Genomic DNA, 23,996 nt, shown 5'->3' with positions numbered 1-23,996 from the left:
CAGAGGCCACTTACCTGGTACGGGTACAGGGTGACCCCATTGGTTCTTGACAGGGACCACGTGCCATCGAGGTATTGGTGAGCCTGGAAGGCCACCGAGTTGAGGATGTTCCCATTGCTGGGGCTGGTGGCCATCTGCAGGCTGACTTTGGCCTGGTGGGTTGGTGACCCGCTCTTCTTCTCCGCCCCATTGCTGACGGCCAGGCTGTTGGGTTTGCTGCTGTGCTTACTGGTGACAAAGCCTGTGTAGTTGGAGGTGGTGCAGGGGGCGGGCACAAAGGCCCAGTCCCTGGGCTGCTGGAGCCCACCGACATGCCGGGTTCCCACCAGGGCGGGGGTGTTGGAGAGGGCTGGGGGGGAGCCGGGGGAGGCATCGCAGTGTTCGCTGCCTGCTGCCTGCTCCAAGGTTAGCACCATCTGAATGGCCTCCTGCTTCAGCTGGTTCAGGTGCGTCGCACAAATGTCACAGCGGTTGTCCCGGTCGTTCCATGCCTTCCGGATGGTGTTGGGGACTTGGAGCTTGTCGTGAATCACAGCGGAGAAAGCAGGGTCCTGGAGGAAAATGAAGAGCGGTTACAACTCCAGTTCGATTTGCGTATCTGCTTTATGAGTTAAGCCCTCGAGGGATCCCAAGAGTTTGTTTGACTGGCATCCGGCAGAAACGGGAAGACAGAGAGGAAGAAAAGCCTCTATGGTCGCAAAGGCATTTAACAAATGTGAACGCATAACACGATGGACAAACAGGAAGGATTTGAAGAGCTAAAAAATATTTATCTTAGTACACTGCTTTGCTGGCGAAATGAGCACACACGGGATTCTTCTTGTGTCCACTAATGAACGACAGGGCCTCCCAAGGATGAAGGCAGTCACTTGCTCAACAGGCAGGGTGGGGGGCAAGGGCGGGCATTCTGGACTGACCTCCCACAGCCGTGGCTTCCCATGAGAGATGGAGGTGATCTAGAGCCAAGAGACTATTCTTAAAAGTCCTGGTCTGATTACCGCAGTGCCATCAAAAGAAAAGCAAACCAAATAGCTTCCGGAACAACAATCCAGGCTGTCACAGCAGCCGAGCAAGTCCTTGCAGATTAACTCACATTCCTCATTTGCCCAGGACAAGCTAGGCATAGCTGGAACCAGGTAGTCGATGTCCCTGGCAGTAGCCCTGGCAAGACGCAAGATACTTTGCCCTCGATGTCATCAAAGATGATACAAAAGTTTCTGTAGCCCCAAGGCCCTTCTTACAAGAAATTAGAAAATAAATTCATGAGGCTGACTTCTCTCGTGTACTCTCATTTGCTGTCTATATACTATAAACAAACAAACCCACTTTCATGGAGTTGATTCCAACTCATAGGGTTTCTGAGGCTGTAAATCTTTATGGGAGTAGACAGCTACATCCTTCTCCCAAGGAGCAACTGGTGGGTTAGAACCACTGACCTTACAATTAGCAGTCTAGTGTTTGCCAGACAAAAGAATACTAGATACTAGAATTTCACTAAAAAAAAAGAGCACTAGGAAAGTTAATTGGATATTAAAATAGTTGAGTTCCAATCCCAGTACTACTACTAATTAGCATATGACCTTGGACAGTTTATTCAATCCAGAACCTTTCCTGGGTAACACAAAGCCACAGCCTCACTGTGTAGTAAGGTCCTCCCAGCTCCATGATTCTGTGTTTGCGGGCAGTAAAAGAAGGCAATTCCCCTACCGGTTAAGATGGCCAGCCCGCATGCTATCTGGGATGGGAGCAGGGAGTGGGGTGACGGGTTGAACTTTGGGAGTCATTTACAAGGCTCATCTTTAGGCTTATTTTTCTCCAGGATATTAGGAGGAAGTCTGCTCTCCTAAAGTTTGCTTTCAGCTTTTATGGGCGGAAACCCCATCAGGGCTGCGCCGGGTTTGATGAGTTCTGGGTGGGAGGATGTATGAGGAGACATGGTAGCAGGAAGACCGCTGGCGGGAGGAGGGTCCTTCTTAATTACGATCCATCTTGATTACGGGCTCCAGTATTTTGTTTCCCTCTTTAACTACTGTGAACAGCTCCTCGGCATGCGCTGATTAATTGATTAATAAATCAAGAAGGCTCTCTACACAGCAGCAGCAAGGAGTGGCTCAGGAGATAGAAATTCAAGACCCTCATCTATAGTGAGAGGAAGCAATAGGTGGTCAAGGTTGAGAAGGCTCGGGCTGGCAACATGATGAGAACCATACGAAGCCTGTCTTGTGGCATACTTCTTTCTCCATCACAAGCTATTTGGTTCAAAGAGCCTCTCACCACAAGGAGACCCCTACGAGGCCATTACAGAGTAGGTCAGAATCGTAGATTACAGGTACAAAAATGGAGCACCACGGAATTAAAAGCTTTGGCTATGCCCACACCTCTTGACCACGGTGTATCACCTCAAGCGTCAGAGTGGCACCTCCATCGAAAGACTCGTGTTCTCTGCACAGACCTAAAAGGCTTTCCCCTCCTTCTCTTGGGAAATGTTCATTTATTCAAAGTGAATGGAATTGGCTCACTGCAGTGTTAATCTCCACACGCAATGTTGGGGATACAGGGATGAAAGACACCCCCCTGCCCACAGCAACTTTCACAGTCCTGGGCCAGGGGAGACGTAGAGACTAGAGATGATAATGGTACGACTCAGGAGGGGCAAAAAGGGCTGGAGCCCCACGACCCTGCCCACATGCATCCCTATTTCCTCTTCCCCATTCTCGCCACCTGGCTCTTATTCAGGACCCACTCACACAGGGTGCTCTGGCAAGGCCTCTGCCAGGCCCATTGTCTGGCTGCCACCTGCTCACTGCGCAGAACAGGCACCCCATGGATGCCTCGCCCTGCTCAGTGTGTTCATTATAAAGCTACAGTAGCACAGGGGGTTCCATGACTGGGGCGCCGCTCAGTCAGCAGGGGCTTTAGCATCGACTTCTCACTCAGAGGACCCCTAAGAGTTCTCAGACCTCCCTTCCTTGCTGAAAGATAAAACATAGACCACTGTGAAATCAAAATGTAAATTCCCCTTACATGGAGGAAGAAGATTTTATTAGTGTACGCAGGCAAGTTCTATGGAAACCCTGAGAGAATTTCTATTTCCTGATAAAGCAATCTGCTGCAGACTTACTGGCAAAAGCCCTTTCAGCTTGCAGTCATTATCTTCTTTATAAAATGATATTTTTTCCTAAAGAAACATGGAGAAATTACCCAGAAATGCAGAAATGTTGAAAAATTGGGGGAAGATCACCACCACTTGTTAATATCTAGTGCATTTCCTTCCAATGTTGTTATAGCCATTAAGAAAAATGTTATTCGGGAATATGCATATCACATGAATATGTATACATGAATATACACAGAGAGATAGAGAGAGAGGTGGGGGCTTAGAAAAGTTTGTGGGAAAAGAGGACGTAAAGGATAAAAATTTAAAATATAAATTTCTCAACATATGCTCCAGCAAGGTCAAGACACTTTTGTAAGCAATGATGCCAACCAATTAGTCCATCCTTAAAAAACTGAGGATCCTGGAAATGTACCATAACCGTATGTCTTTTTTATGTAACTAACTTAAGAAATACGTATTCCTCTGACCAAAGATTAAGATTTCTCTGTGGAATGTCGTAGTAACTCAGAGTGTTGTTTCTTCCTCAGGAGATACAAGATTATATTCATGATTATAAATGGGTTGAAGTTTAACCAATGGATTAAAAATGGTTTTTAAGAAATATAGGTTCCCTTTAAAGGTTTCTTTAAGATAAGGAAACAGCCCCTCAGTGACTAAGGGCGATACAGGGGACAGCACCGGAGACACAGTGTGGGAATTGCACCTGACCTGATCCTACCACACCGAGGCAAAGCACTGGGGGAGTGCAGTGGAACAGCAAGGGAATGGAGTGGCAAGGTCCCCAGGGAATGCTGAAAGTGGACTTTGGGGCCAGGGCATGGTGCCCCAACAGACTGGACTGGAAAACGCTCCTAAGGGCCAGCAAACTATCCTTGAATGAACTACAAGCCTTTCTTTTGTGAAGTGTTTTGTTTTGTTCTTTGTCAGTGGTTTGTTTTTGTTGTTTTGTTGTCTGGTTGTATACTGTTGCTTTGTTTTCCTCTGTCTTGTTTTCGTTCATGTTAGTGTCTCCACAGGTCTGTCTGAATAGGATAGGCTGGATGAACTATCTGGAGGAAAAACAATGGGACAGACAGTTCCGGGGGGACAGACAGATCCGGGTGGGGGAGTGGGAGGAGGGTAAGGAAGTTGTGTTAATAAACACAGGGACAAGGGAACAACATGGGACCCAAAATGGTAGTGAGGGGGGAGGGGCAGGCCTGATGCGGAACGATCAAGGGTAAGGTTGCGTAGAGAAGAGGTATAGCTGTAGCCCAGGTGGGGACGGAACATGGTAGTGGGGCAGGAGGAAAGTCAAGGGAGATGGAGGAAGGAGCTGGGAGTCAAGGGGCATTTATGAAGGTCTAGACAAAGACACATACATGCAAACATATATATGAGGATGGGGAAATAGATCTAAGTGTCTACATTTATAGGTTTAATATTAAGGTGGCTGAAGGACATTGGGCCTCTACTCAAGCACTCCCTCAATGCATGAATACTTTCATTTATTAAATTGGCACTCTATGATGCTCACTTTCCCGACACAACTGTTGAAGCCAAAGTGGGTGAATAAGTAAATGTGGTGAAGAAAGCTGATGGTGCCCGGCTATCAAAAGAGATAGTGACTGGGGTCTTAAAGGCTTGAAGATAAACAAGCGGCCATCTAGCTCAGAAGCAACAAAGCCCACATGGAAGAAGCACACCAGCCTGGGTGATCGAGTGGTCCCAAAGGGATCAGTTATCAGGCATCAAAGAACAAAAATTCATCATATCATTGGCTGCACACCTCAATGATAGGATCGCTGAAGACAAATGGGTGCATAAGCAAATGTGGCGAAGAAAGCGGATGGTGCCCGGCTATCAAAAGAGATAGTGTCTGGGGTCCTAAAGGCTTGAAGGTGAACAAGCAGCCATCTAGCTCAGAAGCAAAAAAGCCCACATGGAAGAAGCACACCAGCCAGTGCGATCACGAGGTGCCCAAGGGACCAGGTTTAAGGCATCATGCAAAAAAAAAAAAAAAAGAATATATGTATGGGTGTGTATATATATATATATATATATACATATTGAATATACCATATTGAATGAAGGGGGAAGTGAAGAGTGGAGACCCAAGGCCCAAGTGTTGGCCACTGGAGATCCCCTTATAGAGGGGTTTAGGAGAGGAGATGGGTCAGCCAGGGTGCAAGGTAGTATCGATGAAGAACACAGCTTTCCCCCAGATCCTGGATGCTTCCTCCCCTCAACTACCATGATCCGAATTTTTCCTTGCAGGGCTGGATAGGTCAGAGGTTGTACACTGGTACATATGAGGGCTGGAGGCACAGGGAATCCAGGGTGGACGATACCTTCAGGACCAAGGGTGTGAGGGGCGATGCTGAGAGAGTGTAGGGTGAGTGGGTTGGAAAGGGGGAACTGATTACAAGGATCCACATGTGACCTCCTCCCTGGGAGAGGGACGGCAGAGAAGGGGGGGAAGGGAGATTCCGGATAGGGCAAGATATGACAAAATAATGATGTATAAATTACCAAGGGCACATGAGGGAGGGGGGAGCGGGGAGGGAGGGGGAAAAAAAAGAGGACCTGATGCAAAGGGCTTAAGTGGAGAGCAAATGCTTTGAGAATGATTGGGGCAGGGAATGTATGGTAGTGTTTTATACAATTGATTATGTATATGTATGGATTGTGATAAGAGTTGTATGAGTCCCTAATAAAATGTAAAAAAAGAAATGGGAAAAAAAAGAAAATGATTAGGGCGAAGAATGTACAGATGTGCTTTATACAATTGATGTATGTATATGTATGGATTGTGATAAGAGTTGTATGAGCCCCTAATAAAACGTTTTAAAAAAAGATAAGGAAACAGAAGAAGGCAAGTATCACATCAGCACTGTAAGGTGGGTGCCTGATGACTTCCCACCAGAATTCTGATCACACGGTCCTTGTATGAGGAGGGGGATGAATGTGCAGGGGAGCATTGTCTTGGTGGAGAAGGGCTCTCTGGTGCAACTCTCCAATGTACTTTTCTGCTGAAACTTTTAACTGTCTCAAAATACTCTCATAGTAAGTAGCTACTGTCATTCGTTGGCTCTCCAGAACCCAAGCAAACAAAATACCCCGAATAACTCTTTCTATGACACATCTCGGGAACCAATTCTTTGATTGGGCTTTGTCTTTAATGATTGTTCTAGGAAAGCCATAGTACATTTCCTGTCACCATTCTTCCAAGAAACGCTTCAAAGTCTTGATCCCCCTTTTTAAAAATTTTCATTGGTAAGTTCTGCTTTACTCTGTAGCTGATCTGGGTGCAACTATTTGGGACACCTGTTGAGCAGAAAGTTCATTCACCTTTCATTTTCCACTCAGAATTGCGTAGTCTGCACCGGTCGAGTTATCGATGGTGTCGGCTACGATGTCTGCTGGGAATCACCGGTCTTTCCAAGGAGGCAGGAACAAGGAAGGATGCTTCCTTGCAAATTGATGCGGATGGTCTGCCAGTGGGGGCTTCATCTCCAACACCATCTCATCCCTCCGTAAAGTGAGTCATCTACTTTCTTTGGGGACATTAGCCTCATAAACTTCACGAAGGCATCAATGATCTCACCATTCTGCTACCCGAGTAAGCTTCACCATAAATCTGATGTTTGGTCTTGCTTCCATTTTATCAGGATTCAGGTTGCTCATTTCAAATTGATGTCTCATCCTTCCTATAATCCCAAACTATAATCTCAGACATGTTATAACAAGTACTAGTTTATTGTGCTGTAACATTTTTTCAATTCATGTTTTTTTCATAATATGTAAATTTCCATGAACTTTTTGAAGATCCTTTGTATTACCCTGCTGTCTCATGTAACATTTCATAAGGAAAAGCTTCTCTAGTCAACAAATAGGATTTTTAATGACCAGAGTATTCTATCTTTCAGTGTTCACACTTTCTACTCCCATAAGGATTTACGGTTTCAGAAACTCACAGGGGCAGTTCTACCTGTTCTATAGGGTCACTAGGAGTTAACAGGGGCAATTGTAATGAGTTTGGAATTGGGTTTTTGTTGTTGTTTGTTTGTTTGTTTTACTAGATCATTGGAAACTATGTGAGAAATCAGGTAACCAAGATTTTAAAATGCACATCCTTTGGCTGATGTTTTCATATCACAAAAGTATTTGGTGTTAAGAATTGCTCGTACTTAGTATTTTTGTTAGCCAGGTCAAGTGCCACTTTAAGGTAGGGAGTCTAGCAAGTCACATTCACACATCACAGTTTTAGATGTTGTCCCGTAAACACTGGAATCAGCGCTGGCATGTGTTTGCAGCTGAAGCAAATGAGAGCCATCCACTGGTTGGGATCTGGGAAGCAATCTATGATCTAAGGCTACGTCCCCCCTTTATTCTTAGCTTATGCTGCTCTCCTAAGAAGTAGACTCTTCATTGTGCATTCTATTGCTATTTGCCATGCCACTTCTAACATGCAGCAAATACTTGTTTTTCTCCAACATGCCAACTGCTGCGCCATGCTAGAGACAGCAGACACGAACGAATGATTCCTATCCTCTATGAGATCACTGACCAGGAGCTTTTTTTTTTGCTCCTGGACTGCCAAAGCCAGAGCTCCACTGCTGTCTGAAGTCAAATGGTTAACACACTGAGCTACTTAGTAAAAGACTGGCATCGTTCAGTCTCTCCAGAGATGCCCCAGAAGAAAGGCCTGCCAGTCTCCTTTGGAGAGATCTGCCACTGAAAGCCCTATGGAGCAAAATGCTACACTGACACACATGGGTGTATCGATATGCACCCCATGCTAACTGGTGGCCCTGCTGCTCCATAACCCAGTCTGCAGCAACACACAGGACCACTGAGTACACACTCAGACACACCGACACCTGTGCTCCCACCTGCTCACAAGGCCATAGCAAGGAGAACGCTTAGCTTTTCCCCTCCACACAGACATGCGCCCGACCAGAGTCAGCTCTATAGAAGAGACTGCCAAAGGCAGTGCAAGGCAACTGGATTATCACGCCAGGGCCGCATAAAGCCCACTCCCAGTACGAATGACATAGTGGCTGTGGACAAGTGGGAAGTAGCAAAGAGCCCCTCAGTGGTTCGTCAGGAGGAAAGCCAAGGTTGGTTCTTTAATAAGCATGACAATATGAGCGACGTCAAGAAAGTCTCCAATTAAGAGCCTTGATCTGAAGTCCCAAGTTGGTTACCGTCAAAAGGCCTCCATCAGTTGAGAGACATGACTTATGAAAAGTAAAAGCCCTCACAAGCACGCATCCACACATGATAAACATTTAAGTCCTACTCAACTTCAAAGAGGAATGGTCAACCGACCCAGCTCTCTGTAAATGCCGAATAAGGAGGAAATTGCTTCCAGGGACAGTAGTGATAAACAGTGGCTCCCACAGATGAGGAATGCACCTCATGCGTCAGGCACAAGCAGGACTCGGGGAGCCCTAGAGGTGGGCCAGGGGAGTTTCTTTTGGGTTAGCCAACACCAAAAGAAACCCGTGTCCAGAGAAGGAAGGCATCTAAGACCTCACCTGCCCTGTCACCTAGTTCATGGACTTCAAAGGCATTCTTAGGGTCTTCCTAGACCTAACAGCGATTCCTCCTCTGCCTCTGCTCCCAATCCGACAGTAGCAGTGACAAACTCATAGACAAGCCCAATGTGTCCTGTTAAGGTCCCAACTTGCATTCAGTACTTTGGAAAATGGGCTGTTGGTACCCAGGCAACATTTAAAAAATTTTTTTTAAACATTTTATTAGGGGCTCATACAACTCTTATCACAATCCATACCAGGCAACATTTTTATCTCACATTTTCAAGTTTAGTATTATTGTCCTCAAAACATTCTCATCTTTGGGGAAAATTGACAAAATTAGTTTTGTTCCATCTCACGCTTAAAAGGAATTTAAATAATAATAATTTATGAATTATGAAGGGTTCATGAGGGAAGGGGTGGGGAGGGAGGGGGAAAATGAGGAGTCGATAGTAAGGGCTCAAGTAGAAGGCAAATGTTTTGAGAATGATAATGCCAACAAATGTACAAATGTGTTTGACACAATGAATGGATGGATTGTGATAAGAATTGTACAAGTAAGTCCCCAATAAAATGATATAAAAAAAAGGAATTTAAGAAAACACTGAGGGTGCTGGTCGAGGAAAGAAGGCTAAGGGAAAATAAAGTTAATATTTCAACGCTTAATCTCCCAAATAGTGATGGCTACATAACCAACAAGACAACAACAAAATAACTCCCAGCAAGCAGAAGAAACTCCTTAAGTTGTTAGTCCCTTTTCAGCTCTTCTACTTCTCCAGGGGCATTTCAGGAAAACGGAGTCACCTGTCACATATCCCCAAAGGTTTCTCATACTCCACTGACTCTGAGCTGGCTGCCTCACACGTCTTCTGGTAGATCAATTCCGGCTCCCTGCCACTCCCTCCTCAAGCAATTGCCCCAGTCCCATAGCTTCAACATCCACCCATGTGCTGAGGACTCTAGGCATTCGGCCTGATCTCTCTCCTGAACGCCAAGCCTTACAACCCTTATAGCCTACTAGGCTTGTTACTTGGATATCCTAATAACCTGCACATGGATAGTTCATTTTTTTCTTTGCCTTTATTATGTCTTCCAAAATAACACTTAATCCAAATGTACTTATTACTAAGTAAATAGTATCATTATCCACCCAGAGACCAAGGCTAGAATTCTCTAATTTTCCTCGTTTGCCCCCTCCTTTTCCTTTAATTTTGATCACAAAACTAGGCAGAGTCTACTTCCTAAGAAAGCTCAGGAACCATCCCTTCTCTCTGTGCCCGCTGCCTTGACCTCATTGGGGGAGGGGGAGGGGCGAGGGAAGGGGAGAGTAGGTACAGAACGGCTGTACTAAGTAGGTACAGAACGGCTGCCACTAAGGAGCACTCTGGCCTTACTTCTTCCAATATAGATTGGTTTGTCCTTCTAGCTGTCCATGATACTTCCAATATTTTTCTCCAGCATCATAATTTGCATGCATCTGTTCTTCTATGGCCTTCCTTACTCAATGTCCAACTCTCACATGCATATGAGGCAATGAAGAACGCATACCATGGCTTAGGTCAGGCGCATCTCAGTCCTCAAAGTACCATCTCAGTACCTCAAAGTACCAAAGTGCGCTCTTCAGTACTCTAAAGAGGTCTGTGCAGCGGATCTACCTAATGCAAATTACTTCATGATCCCTTGACTGCTGCTTCCGTGAGCACTGATTGGGGATCCAAACAAGACGAGATCCTTGACAACTTCAACCTGTTCTCCATTGAGCATGCTGTTACCAGTTGGCCCAGTTACAAGGACTCTGGTCTTCCTGCCACCGAGTTGTAATTCAGAGGGAAGGCTACAATCCTTGATCTTCATCAGCAAGTGCTTCAATTCCCACTCACTTTCAACAAGCAAGGTTGTGTCATCTGCAGAGTCTACATTGTTAATAAGCTTTTCTCCAAAATTGATACTTCCCTCTTCTTCATATCATCTATCTTCTCGGACGATTGGCTCGGTATACGGATAGAACAAGGATGGGGAGAGGAAACAACCCTGACGCACACCTTTCCTGATTTAAAACCAGGCAGTACGCCCTTCTTCTGCTCCTACTACTGTCTCCTGGCCCGTGCGCAAGTTTCAAATGGTGGGATGACCTTAAGCAAAACACATGGGTGCAATGCCAAGATATCGTTTCATAGTTTGAGCATTCTGTTGGGTCACCTTTTTTTTGGAATGGACACAAATATGGATCTCTTCCAGGCAGTTGGTCCAGTAGCTGTGTTCCATCAAGGAAAGAGCCACCTTATACTCTGTCATTTTTATCTGTGAGCCATTTCTCTCTGCTAGACTCAGCTTGTTACAGACAAAAAGTCTTTCTATCCACCTTGAATCCCCTCACATCAAGTATAGTACCTCCGACATAGTATAGTACCCTATGTTGTAGGGGCTCAACAAAGATTTTGAAATAAGTAATTGAAGAAAAGAATCCTAATTAAGACTAAAATAGTCAAATGACAATATTAGTCTGGGTTCATCTTTTAGTCACTTCATAAAGGTAATACAGTCACTGATAATTGTCAGGGAAAAAACTCCTACAAATATAAAGGAAACAGAGTTTTCCAATTATATTTGTTCTCCGTGACCAGAGTCTCATGTGGGTCAGCACTAAGTATCCTCTTTTTGCTAGCTCTTTCTTGAAGGAGTAGAACAAATTCTCCTCCACACATTAAGTCCTAGACTAAACGCTCTGCTAACATTTCCCCTGCTAACAAAGTAACATTTATAGAGAAAGGATTTTTTTTTTTTAACCATCAGACCAGCTCATCATCATGGAGACAAATAAGACCTACCTAAAGGGAAATTCAAGCCTTGAACTACACACTAGGTCTAGAAAGGTTACACCCACAAGAAGCAGATAGCATGGTTTTTCATGACTTTCCAAGGCACAAGGCTGGGCAGAGAATGAAAGTGACAGTAGGTGTAGAAGTCAAGCAAGAACACAGGAACCATCACCAAACCACATAAAGCCAATGACTTTCTGCTTTGTTTGATCTTCCAGGGGGCAGGTTTCTAAGCAATAAATCCTAGTATCATTTTTAGGCAAAAGAATCCTTGGAATCTATCCTTCTAAAGGCTCTGGATCTGTGAAGAAGGCAGTGAGCGGCTGGAGTCAGATCCAGCACGGATGGTAAAAATTCCTGCTGATGTGTCATAGCCTTCTAGTAGCCTCTCACAACAAGTTTCACAAGCTTTAAGCTGCTCTTCAAAGAAGGTCTTTCCACATTGTTCCTAAACATCCTTCCTCCATAAACACTATCCCATGAGGCACTTTATATAACAAAGGCTATTTCCCGAGAATGCAGTTTGTTCCCACAACCAGTGGCTTCTCAGATGATCCATGGAGATTACCTTCACATTCCTTGTTAGCCTACCACCACCCAGCTTTCCATGTGTTCTGCCGGCCCACCCCCTCCATTGTAGCATCCTTTCTAAAGAAGCGCGGGTTGTTTACAACTAACTCATTGCCACTGAGTTGATTCAGATTCTTGCCAACTCAATCAGTAGGAAATTATTGATAGCAACTAGGAAAGTCCTTTAGATGCATTGACAGGTGGCTGTACCAACAGATTCAAACATACCAATGACACTGTTCTGCTATATATAAGACTCAGAACTCACCGCCATCAAATCAATGCCAAGTCATAGCACAGAGAGCGATGCTTATGAGTTTCCAAGACTAAAACTCTTTATGGGACTAGAAAGGCCCATCTTTCTCCCACAGAGTGGCTGGTGGTTTCAAACTGCTGACTTTGTGGTTAGCAAACCAACACATAAGCACGATGCCACCAGGGACCCAGTTATACATAAGACTGCAATAAATTAGAGCCAATTCGATGGCAACTCACAGAAAACAGCAATGGGAGCCCCTGGATGGTACAAACTGCTAACTCAAAGGTTGGAAGCTCAGGTCTACCCAGAGGTACCTTGGAAGAAAATATTGGCTTTTTAAACTTTTAATCAACCTTTGAACAGCCCTATGGCGCACAGCTCTACTCTGATGCACCTGTAATCACCAGGAGTTGGATTGTCTCCACACTGAGTTAACTGTTTTTTTAAAACATCAGTAAGCTTTATTTTTTATTTTTCATAGGGCACATGATGACCTTGGAGGGCGGGAGGGGAGGAGTCATAGTTCTGACAGATTGATGATGATCCATTGCTCTCTGTGGCAGGCACGCGCCCCCTCACAGGTTCAGCCCCTCTCACTGCCCCGTGTGCCAGCTGCCGAGAGTCCTGAGTGTTTCACTCTGGTTGGCAAGGAGGTGAGACCAGCGTGAGCCCCCTCTCCAGCCAGGGGGCTCTGGGAGAGGAGACGCGCGGCTTCAAAAGGACACAGCGGTGACATCACTGTGAATGCTGTCGCCCGGCCCCACCACGGACGTCCTCCCAGACCGCAACACAGGGAAACCAGAGTAATGCTGAGCACCAATCTCAGTCCTGGAACAGTATATGATAAACATAATTGTACATGGATGAAATGTAGGATTGCCCAGATTAAATGTCTACTAACAACAAAATTGTTTTCAAAAATCTTCCTGCATTGAAAGATAGCATTATGGGTAACCTAGGACAGTATTAGTAGCTGAGCAGAAGCCTCTTTGGGGTGTTTCTCTTTATTTTCCTTGAATCAGTACTCCATTCTCAAAATAGCTGCTGGCACGGGCGGGCAAATGCTAATGACCACAATATTGTAGCTAAAACACACAAAAGGTCGATGAAATCCACTACTATAGAAGCAGCAACAGCCCCCAAAACAACAGCATGTGCTTTGGCTTGTACAAATCACGTGATTCACGTGTCACTTTAATGGGGTGACAGTGACAGCCCTGACTGTAGCCGTGTCCGTATATTGATACATGAAAGCAGAGCTTCCATAAAACGCTTCCGTTGTGATAGCTAGCTAAGCATGGGGGTGATTTTTACAAACGACCCACATTTCTGCTGAAACACTGCGCCAGAGTTTTACAGACTGTCAGTCTGGTGTCACCCTCCCTTACAGTGTCACCGGTGTGGCCCGCATGTCTGCTCCCCGTGCAGACATCATGGCCAAGAGAGCAACCGCGCTGTGGCCAGGCCCTGCTGTCACCGGTGGCTGTCACTCCACTTTATTCTCCTAAAGCTTCGGTGCGAACGCTCTGCTTGCTGCCTGGCAGCATCTGTGCCCAAGGCGGGCGTGCTGGTGAGCCAGCGGCACTGGCACTCCCCCCTGGTGTGCACCTGGACACAGATCCTAGCAGGAGAGAGGGAATGAATGGAAAAGTATGCTCAGTAATAAGCCCACAGAGAGAAAGGGGGAAAAAAAACCCAGCCAAAGGAAGAATTGTTAAATGTCAGACCAGAGTTGTTCTACATAGGAAACCAAATTAACCTGAATGTAGCGGTGTCGCCCATCCTGGGAGACTCTGCTCTGGACTAGAGCAGAAATGCGGTCCCTATTAAAAGGTGCAGCGTCAGTGTGCATGACTGTCTTACACATGGGAGGCTGCAGCCAGTGGCCAAGGCAGGTGGCCTAATCAGGCTGCTTGCTACCGCAGGTGGAAAAGTGCTGCAGATGAGAAGGCGTTGCTGCTCCCAAAGAGGCGGTGCAAAGAAGTCCGGGACTACTTCCGCAAGAACTCCCACTGACTCTCTATCCCAGCCCCAGCCCCAGGGAAGTTCTAATAACCATTTGTATGGCTTTGCCTCTAGTGGCACTGTTGAGTAAGCATTGTGACTGCTAACCACAAGGTCATTGGTTCAAACCCACCAGCTGCTCCTCAGAAGAAAGATGCGGTTGTTTGTTCCTGTGAAGATTTACAGCCTTGGGAACCCTGCATAGAGTTGCTATGAGCCAGCTTGACGGCAGCGGGATTTTTGTTTCAGATATTTCATGTAGCTGGGATCACACGTGATTTGTCCTTCTGTGACTGACTTATTTCAGTCAGCATCGTGCTTTCAAGGTTCATCCATGTGGAAGCATAATTCAGGATTGCTTGTCTCTTATGACTAATACTCCATTGTTCATGTTGTTTTTTAAGATAACATACATATAATTAGTGTATAAGCTTTAATCGGATAGCAAATGGATCTATTTTCTTTCTGTGATAGCTGTAGCAGCCTAACGCTATTTCAGGTTCTGCTCCAGTACAGTCCAAGGGATTTCTGTAGCAAGTTCCCATTCTCCCCCTTTAACCATGAGGAAATGTTCACTGCCGATGCACGTATTCACAACTATGAATGCATACAAATGTCAGAGCCGATCACATGGTGGTCTTTAAATATGAACAGTTTATTATATGTCAGCCATTCACACCCAAGACAAAGCAGTGCTCCTCCAAAGGCCCAGCCACCCCATGAAGCCTGACTCCCAGAGTCTCCCTTCACTAGTCCCTGTCTGGTCTGAGTCATTCGCACCACTTCTCACACCCTTCCTGGTTAGTTCAAGCTGCATGCTCTATCTCCCCAATCAGGGCAAATTCCTAGGGCGCAGAAACCATGCCGCAATTTTAATAGTAATGATAACTCTTAAGCTTGCCCCCTGGAGTCTACCCTTCCGACAGCAGCCAAGGTGATTCTCTTACATAGTAAATCTGACCCCGTCATTCCTCAGCATCGAATCTTCCAGTGCCACTCATCCCACTTCCCCCAGGGCCAAAGTCAAAGTCCTCCCACTGGCTGACCAAACTGCAGAATCTGGCCCCCTAATTCCCTTCCCCGGGTTGTCTCCGAGTCCACAGGCCCTTCTCACTCTCTCCAGCCACAAGTCTCCGTGCTGCTCCTCCCACATGCCAGGCCCGATCGCGCCCACCTCCGAGGGCTGGTCCTTGCCGTTCCTTCCGCATGGAGAACTTTCCTGGACAGAAATGGGCCGGGCTCTGTCTGTCTCACCACAAGCATATCTTTGCTCAAAGATTGCCTTCCACACGAAGCCTTCCCTGAGCACCCTATTCTGATGACAACGTTCCCCTACACTTCCTAGCCACCTTCTCTGCGTTATTTCTCTGTTCAGGACCGTCACCTCCTGACACAACGATATATTAATAGGCTTAAGCCATTGCCAAACTCCCCTGGCTAAACAGAAACCTCTTGGCAGTAGGGAGTCCTGTCTGTTGAGTTCCCTGCTGGATCCCCAGGTACCAACTAGACTGAGCCAGAGGATTCTCGTGTCTGGTAACTCCATCTTTCCTGTGGCTTTCATCCCTTTCCGTTTGGCAGTAAAGCCGGATCGGTTGGGATAGCCTTGAGAGGAAAGGAGATCCCTGTGGGGCCCTGTTTCTTGAGCTGCTGCCTTCAGAGAACTGCCGACGGTCCCATCCCTGGAGAAGCTCAGACGAAGTCAGACCCCAGGGCCTTGCGTTGACCTTCTCTAGGGTGGGACACTGAAACCTGCATTGTCTGTCGGTGTCACCGGGGGTGGGGGTGGAAACCGGTAAAGATATGAAGGAAGAAATATACAGGGAAAGTACTGCCTCTCGCTGACCTTCAGAGAAGACCTGATCATGTCATGTACCATTCCTCTGTTCTCTGTTAGAGACTCTTGATAAATAGCTGATGGGAGGTAGCCCAGAGGCTAAAGGAATCATGCAAGTGTCTCGTCACCAAGTCCTCTCTACTTCCATGGTTCTCAAGGCCTGGTGACACTTGGAAGTATCTGGGAACAGGTTTAGTGGTGCCAACTGGGAGAGGACAACAGATGCTAAGAGTTCTTCCTGCTAAACCCAAACCAAAGCCCATGCCATGTAGCTGTTTCTGGGAGACAGTATACAGTGTTTCTGAGATTGAACAGATTTACAGGAGCAGACAGCCTCATTTTCCTCTCATGGAGCAGTTGGTGGATTTGAACTACTGACCTGACAGTGAGTTGCCCAGTACATACCCCACACCACTAGCATAGGACAAACCCTCTCAACAAAGAATTAGGCAGCCCCAAATGCCAATACTTGCGCTAAATCGTCACACCTGACTTTTTTTCTCACTTACTCTCATTAAAGAAGAATCTGCATATGCATTAGATGAAGAGGTGGATGCTGTGGTCCAGATGCTAATTTTGGTCCTTATCTGCCTCCAATCCACCTCCACATGGAGAAACCAACCTAGAAAAAGTGCCCTCTTAATCTTTGCCTCTTCAGGGAGACTTGATAGTCAGGTGGGTATTGTAAGTACGTCTGAGAGAATGTGGGGGCTGTGGCCCCCTTTCCTGAGAAAACAGCACAAGCTGGAGGACGGGACACGCGCCACCAGGCAAGCCTCCCTTCCTTCCGGATACACATGCCATTGGCCTTCCTGGTGAGCGAGCCACTGCTGACAGAGCCATCGCTGTGACCAGAGCTGGGTGGAAAGGGCTGATGTGGGAGCCACAGGCCTGTCCACATGAAACCACTCATCTGCTCTGTGGCTTGGGCGACTGCTTCTGGAGACTGTCATTTCATCTCTGTCTCCGGGCCTGGGTTTGAGAGGGGACAGCTGAGGTTACTATTCCTAAGAAAGCACTCCAAGCAGCCTCTAGCTAGATTTCACATCATGGCAACTTTACAGCTTCCCCCTCGGAGAAGGAAACCAAGGCCACCATAAGAACAAGCCATCTCGAAGAGGTAATTTGTACAATTATAGAGAAAAGCAAAGCGTTCTTTGTTCCTACGAAAACCACAGAGCCTGTGGCACGCTCTGGCTCTGTGCTGAGTTAGGTTTGGTGAGGGAATTCACAAAGTCAGCCAGGGCCAAAGTGCCCCAGGCGGGAGAAGACCCTTGGCTGAGGAGGACCTGAGGGCTACACCACAGGCTCTCACTTGTGATATATGACAAAGGCCTTTACGTGTGCTAGGACAGAGGCATCATTGCTGGGCAACAGCCAACAGAAGCCTATAGATCTACAAGGAACAGCTCTAAGATTTAGTTATGAGATGCTGGCTTGCAGGCTCAGAATTTAACCATGCATCATTGAATTTCCTGTTTGTTTATTTGAAGAGAGATGACTAATCAAATCATGGCACAGAAAGCAATACTTCTTCTCCTCTAGCTTCTAGAATGATCTTTGGGGAAAGGGCTGGAGTGAAGAGTCAACGAAATGACCAAAGTTATCACTGAAACGGCTCTGAAGACGGTCTTTGGGGAGGGAAATGGTAAGAAGCCTTTACTCAGAGATCTGACCACGCTTCCCTGTCAGTGTCAGCCAATACCATTCCAGAAGAGCCAACTGCTCTAAGCTACTTGTTGTCTGTCAGCTGCCCTGAGTCACTTCTGACTCGGGCTGACCCCGTGTGCTACAGAATGAAATGTCACTCAGTTCTGCACCATCTTTCTAAGGTGAAATGTGAAGGGCAATTTTTTTTTATGGAAAAGAAATCCAATATTCTGTTCTGCTACCAACTATATGGTCAGGATGTTATTCACAAGATTTTTTTTAAATGTTCCAAGACAATGCCTTTTATGGGAATGATTTTGTGAATATGTTTCAGGTATAATCTCCCCCTGCTTTTTCTTTCTTTCTTTCTTTCTTTTTTTTTTTTTTTGACAAATGCTGTTCCCAAAGGACTGCATGATCGTGTTCTGTGAGATTGAAATGAGAGATATGTTCAATATTAACTACGCTGTTTGGGAGCAGAAAGGAGAGTCGAGTCGGGCTGTAGACAACAGTTTGATTGCTATCAGATCTTTCCACATTATGATTTGTAAACAAAGTCTCAGTTTGTTTTCTCTGCCAATTGTATATACCCTGACTTATTGTTAACGAAATCTGGCCGTTTTTCTTAGAACTTAGTTCACTAATAGTAATATATTAAGGGTATTAATAAGAAACCTTAGGACTCTAGGTAGTTTATCCCAGGGTGGGGCTTTTGGTGCTTATCTGTAATAAGTAATTCAACATTAATGATTATTATGTATTTCAAAAGCTTAAACAAATAGCAAAATATGATTATTGAAGTTTCCCTTTTAAAAACACTGTGGTGCTTTAGCAAAATCATAATCGTTCATGTTGTTATTACCACTTACTGCCATCAACTGAAAACATGCTGCAAAACCTCTGAGATCCTTTCACACAAATTCAGGTGCACATACAAATGTCTTCACATGTAAGAGACTCACATGGTCATTATTTTGTTCACATTATAAATGTGAAAAGTCAAGGAAATTTAATATTTTAAGATAGAAGAATATAGTTTCCCAAACTTATTTGGCCTACTTCCCCTTTTCAGAAAAAAAAAAATTCCTGGGTTTTGTACTGAGTATAAACAACTTTGGCGATAGCCCATAATCCAGGATAAAGTGTAGGTATCTGCTTTTGTAGCCTCCTTGGATCATTTCAGCACCACCCCCCGGGGTGTAATTGTCCACATGGGAAACACTGACGCGAGTTTTAAAAGAACTCTAAGCATCCCTTGTAGCACCTTCACTCGTGCATTTATTGAACAAATATTTATCAGCACCCATTACACCCCAACACCGCCTGTCTGTCAGTTTGTCATCCTGTGGTGGCTTGCATGTTACTGTGATGCTGGAAGCTACGCCACCAGTATTTCAAGTGCCAGTAAGGTCACTCATAATGAACAGGTTTCAGTAGAGCTGCCAAAATACGACTAGGAAGAAAGATCTGGTGACTTATTTCTGAATGAAAGACTAACAGATCACAACCTCATATTCGGCTTGGATGCATTCAAAATGCACAGTGCCTGGAACAATGGTCGAGCGTATCCGTGATTGTGAAGATACCCTAGGGCTGGACCACAATTTCCCTCTGCTGTCCGTAAAGTCGTATGTCTGAGCATGGAGATGAACAACAATGGTATGCTGCACTAGAGAGGGGGTGTTGCTATTGGGTACCCTCCAGTCGGTTCCGACTCACAGCGACTCTGTACAATAGAACAGAACACCGCCTGTCCTTTGCCATCGTCACAATCACTGTTAGCTTTGAGCCCACCGATGCAGCCACTGTGTCAGTGCATCGCATTGAAGAGCTTCCTCCGGTTCACTGACAAACGAAACAGCAGAGATAGCAGTGAACAATCCAAGTCTCTGCTGGCTTCATTTCATTGAGCAGCCAAGAGGAAGTGAGCAAATACATGTCACCTGGCAACCCATGGAGAACAATACAGCAGAGCAAGGCAAAGAAATTCTGGGGTCAGGGTAAATGGCTACTCTTTTCCATAAGCTAGTCAGACATGGCCTCTAGAAAGAGATGCTGGAGAAGAGAGCTAACGAACATGAGAGAGTAAGCCACCCAGGCACCTGGAAGGAAGCATCCCAGCCAAGGAGCAGCTCCATACCTGGGCCCTGCAGTGGGTCACAGGCAGTGCAGCTAGGCAGAGAGAGGGAGGTCAGTGAGCTGCAGAGAAATGGGTGAAGTTGTGGCTAAAATGAATGAGGTGCAGAGGAATGGGTGAGGTTATGGGAAATGGTTAAAAATGGGGCGAGGGGCGAGGGCCAGTGATATAATTTTGTAAGTCAACAGCCTATGGTAGTATCATGAGTAATCATTAACATGATAGGATGAGAAGAGACGGCCCAGGGGGGGAGGATATAGACAGACCGCGCTCTCCAGAATTGATTTAGGGAAGATGAGAAGGGGCCAGCGGGAGATGCTGAAGGAGAGCCGCTAACGAGGCGAGGGGAAAACCAAAGACACTGATGTCCTGACCAAGAGCTGCCAGTAAAAGGAAATGATCGGTTGGCAAACCATGCAAATGGTTCGTGGGAAACGAAGACTGAGGATGGGTCGCTAAGTACTATTTAAGAAATAGAGGGTAAATTCACTCATCTCTCTGTTTCCTCGCTCATAAAACGGGCACAAGCACAAATGACTATGTGCTTGAGTGCTAACCAAAAGGCTGACAGTTTTAAACACGCCCAGAGTCACCCTGAAGGCAGGCCTACGGATCTGCTTTCAAAAAGCCACAGACGGGAAAATGCAATAGAAGCCTCTAGAGCAGTGGGTCTCAACCTTCCTAAGACCGCGACCCTTTGATACAGTTCCTCATGTTGTGGTGACCCCCAACCATCAAATTATTTTTGTTGCTACTTTGTAGCTGTAATTTTTCTACTGTTATGAATCGGGCGACCCCTGTGAATGGGTTGTTCGATGCCCCAAAGGGGTCACGACCCACAGGTTGAGAACAGCTGCTCTATACGCACCGGAGGTTATGTTGAACTGAATCAGCATGGTAGCAAGGAATAACAGCAAGAATGGCCTGAGCGATTTAGAAGGAGTGAGCAGAATGGTGGTCAAAGAATGAATGAGATGCTACAAAATGAGAGTCTGCAACTGGAGCCAGTACTTCGGACGACTCCAGGATGGGTCATTAAGACAAGTTATGAGGTACAGGTGTAGACGTAGAAATAGAAGCCTGAAGTTCAAGGTGCACACGGAGCCCTGGGGCCCCACCTTCATGACAGCCCATGGCAGGATAGAGGGCTTCTGGCTCGGAGGTCCCTCTTTATTATGAAAATGGTAAGGTAAGATACTTATTTTGAACCTCTTTTCATTTGGGGCTCTGGCCACAAAGAGCATTCAAATATGTTAAGGGCCACAAGGCTAACTGAGAAAGAGAATCCAAGAGAACAAAAACATACCATTGCAGTTGAGGAATAACTTGAAATCTATGAGGAAAATTCCAAAAGTTCCTGGAACTGGGTAGAATTTCCCCTTGGGGTTTCTAGGACTTTAAATCTTTTTAGGAATAGACAGCCTCGCTTTTCTCCCACAGAGTAGTTGAGGAGTTCAACCCTCTGACCTCTTGGTTAGCAGCTCCATGCAACCATCAGAGCTCTTCGTACATTGAGCACAATTGAACGTAGGATGACACAATGGAAAGACCTAACCCCTTCACAGTCAGCGGGCTGTGACAGGGGAGCCTGAGGCATGGATGGGGTCAAGAGTGAATGGTGGAGGAAGGATGCTCAGACTGGGAGGAAGAATCAGAAAGCACGGAATTGCCTGCTTTTCGTATGCATCCACATGGATAGATTTGAAAAATATAATTTTCAGCTAAAAATTTGAGTTGCGAAGGATACATGACACCACTTAAATGAATAAACATGACCAAGCTAAGCAGCCTGTCTGTATCCTGAAGTCTCTCACATGCTAGGGAAGACTGTACATCCCAAAGGCAGTATGCCGGCCACTGCGCCACCAGGAAAATCAGGAATTAGAGGAGAAATATTAGGAGCCAGGGATGTGGCCATTGACTCTGGATTTGTGGGCTAGCAAAGGACCTGGCGCGTCTTCAAGCTCAACCAACAGTCCTACAAATGATACGTTTCTATGAACTCCTTTTTGTTTCTGGAAAAGTCATAGAACAAAATGTTACCCAAAAGTCAAGAAATGATGAAAGGTAAGGAGAGAGGAAGAGAAGAAGACAGTGAGAGAGGTCCTTGGGAGGGAGAGAGGAAAGGGCACCAGTAGGGCAAGCCTGGAGCCCCGCCTGCACCCCACGAGCCCAGAGAGAGCCAGGCACCGTGGGCCTTCCCTGGAATGCGTCTCCAGTTCAGTGGATGTGGATGAAGCACTCTAGACTTTAAAAAACAAAAACACGGCTACCTTCAGCAGCTGTGGCAGCAGAACAAAGGTTTCCTTGTTTGGTTTCTAGCTTTCACCGGATGAATCCAAACCATGCCTTTGCCAATTCCTTTGCTTTCTAAGTGGAAGTTTCATGAGTTACGAGTCAAGATCTCATGACCAAATACATCTATTTTACGTGAAATCCTACAGCCTGTCAAGATGTCAAGGAATGGCGGGAATGATAAACTACGCTTTGGGGCTGGCATAAGTTAAGTCCTTACAAATCATGAGAAGAGAATCTGTGCTCTGTGTTTGTCAATTAGAAAGAAGCCGTCTATGCTGCCTATACGCTACCCTGCTGCAAGTTACTGTACAAGCTTAAGAACCAAAAACTTTATGAAAATGATACACTACTTTTCACACCGGTCTTCAGTATGCTAGCTTAGACACAGACCTACTATGCATGGGGATAAGAAATCACTGCAATATGGCAAAGGTAAAATGGTGATTACTTTATATGAATGACTATACATACCTTGATGGAAAAAAATGGTTTTAGGAAAAAATTTTTCATATATTCAACAGTTTTTAAAGCCCACTGCAATTTTAAGTCTCAAATGACCGCCATCTAAAATGTATTAAATATCTTCTCCCAATGCATCACACCCAAACAGTTAATATACTGAGGATAATAAAAGGATTTCTTTTTATTAGCCAGCCAATGAACAAACTTACAGTGGAGGCAAGCACCTGGAATGTATATTGATAGTTGGGTTTTTTTTCCCAAAATAAACATTAATCTAAATTCTTGGTCTCTGACTCATTTTTTCATATCCTACTTTAAATTGATACTGCCTTCATCCCTCCCTCCTTCTCTCTTCTCCCCCCACCTTTCCTCTTACAAAGGGTTTCATTCACCTGAGCCTTGCCTCCAAGGGTTCTAGAGCAGAGTTCCAATCCTGATTAAAGAGCCCTGGAAGTAAATAGCATTAGAATAGCCCCATTAGGACCCAAGTCCCTGGAGAAAATGGGAGAGCAAAACAAATAGGACTCAAGGTAGGAAGCAAAATGACCACCACCGAGGAGCCAATTTAGGATGGGGAATAGGACTGATATCCTAGTCACTCCTCAGCTGTACTGTTCTTTTCCACTTGAGTTCACATCATTAACTCTGAATTAGATGATAATGTATTTTTTAAAACAGTTTTTACATAAAAATGTCGACTATTGTGTCTGTGCTTTCCTCCCCGAATGAAATACCCCGGATGAAAATCACCTGACTCTAACATCACAAATCTTTTTTTTAAGTGTCTACATCTTGGTGCAACGGTGATTGATGATCTAAATATGAGAAAAATCTTAAAAGTCAGACTTGTGTTCACCTACTAGTGGATACAAAATCACTGTTTTTATTGAGGAGGAAACTGACACAGCTATCCAGTGTCTACGCTCCATTGGCATGGATTGCCTTCTGCGTGTTGTACAACCATGATGTCCACATTTCCCTCGTCTCCCTCTTAATCAAGATCAGAGGTTGGTAAACTTTTGAGATGGAAGAGCCAATCTTATCACTCACAACGATTTACAAAGTATCCGAGAACCTAAGTATAGTGTTACGAACAACGAAATCACCATTCTCTGAATAATATCCATAACCTTCCATCAACTTTATGTCAGAGCTACATGTATGTACCATAAGAGCAAAAAATGGCTCAAGATCTAAAGGAAGCATATATTCGTTTTTTTTAAATCATTTCATTGGGGGCTCTTACAGCTCTTATAACATTCCATACATCAATTGTATCAAGCATATTTGTACATATGTTGCCATCATCATTTCTAAAAC

The 23,996-nt window shown here is 45.4% G+C and overlaps 1 protein-coding gene across 1 annotated transcript in view; it reads right to left on the bottom strand.

Annotated features, from left to right (window-relative positions):
- Positions 1-23,996, bottom strand: part of KIF26B (kinesin family member 26B) — a 587,401-nt gene that overhangs the window by 360,130 nt on the left and 203,275 nt on the right. The window contains exon 3 of the mRNA XM_075531356.1: positions 15-551. Within this exon, the coding sequence (XP_075387471.1) occupies positions 15-551 (537 nt within the window). The remainder of the gene's footprint in view (positions 1-14; positions 552-23,996) is intronic.

Source organism: Tenrec ecaudatus, chromosome 1, assembly GCF_050624435.1.
Source record: "Tenrec ecaudatus isolate mTenEca1 chromosome 1, mTenEca1.hap1, whole genome shotgun sequence".
Lineage (NCBI taxonomy): Eukaryota > Metazoa > Chordata > Mammalia > Afrosoricida > Tenrecidae > Tenrec > Tenrec ecaudatus.
Note: the sequence above shows the minus strand (reverse complement) of the source record. Positions and strands in the feature narration are given on the sequence as shown.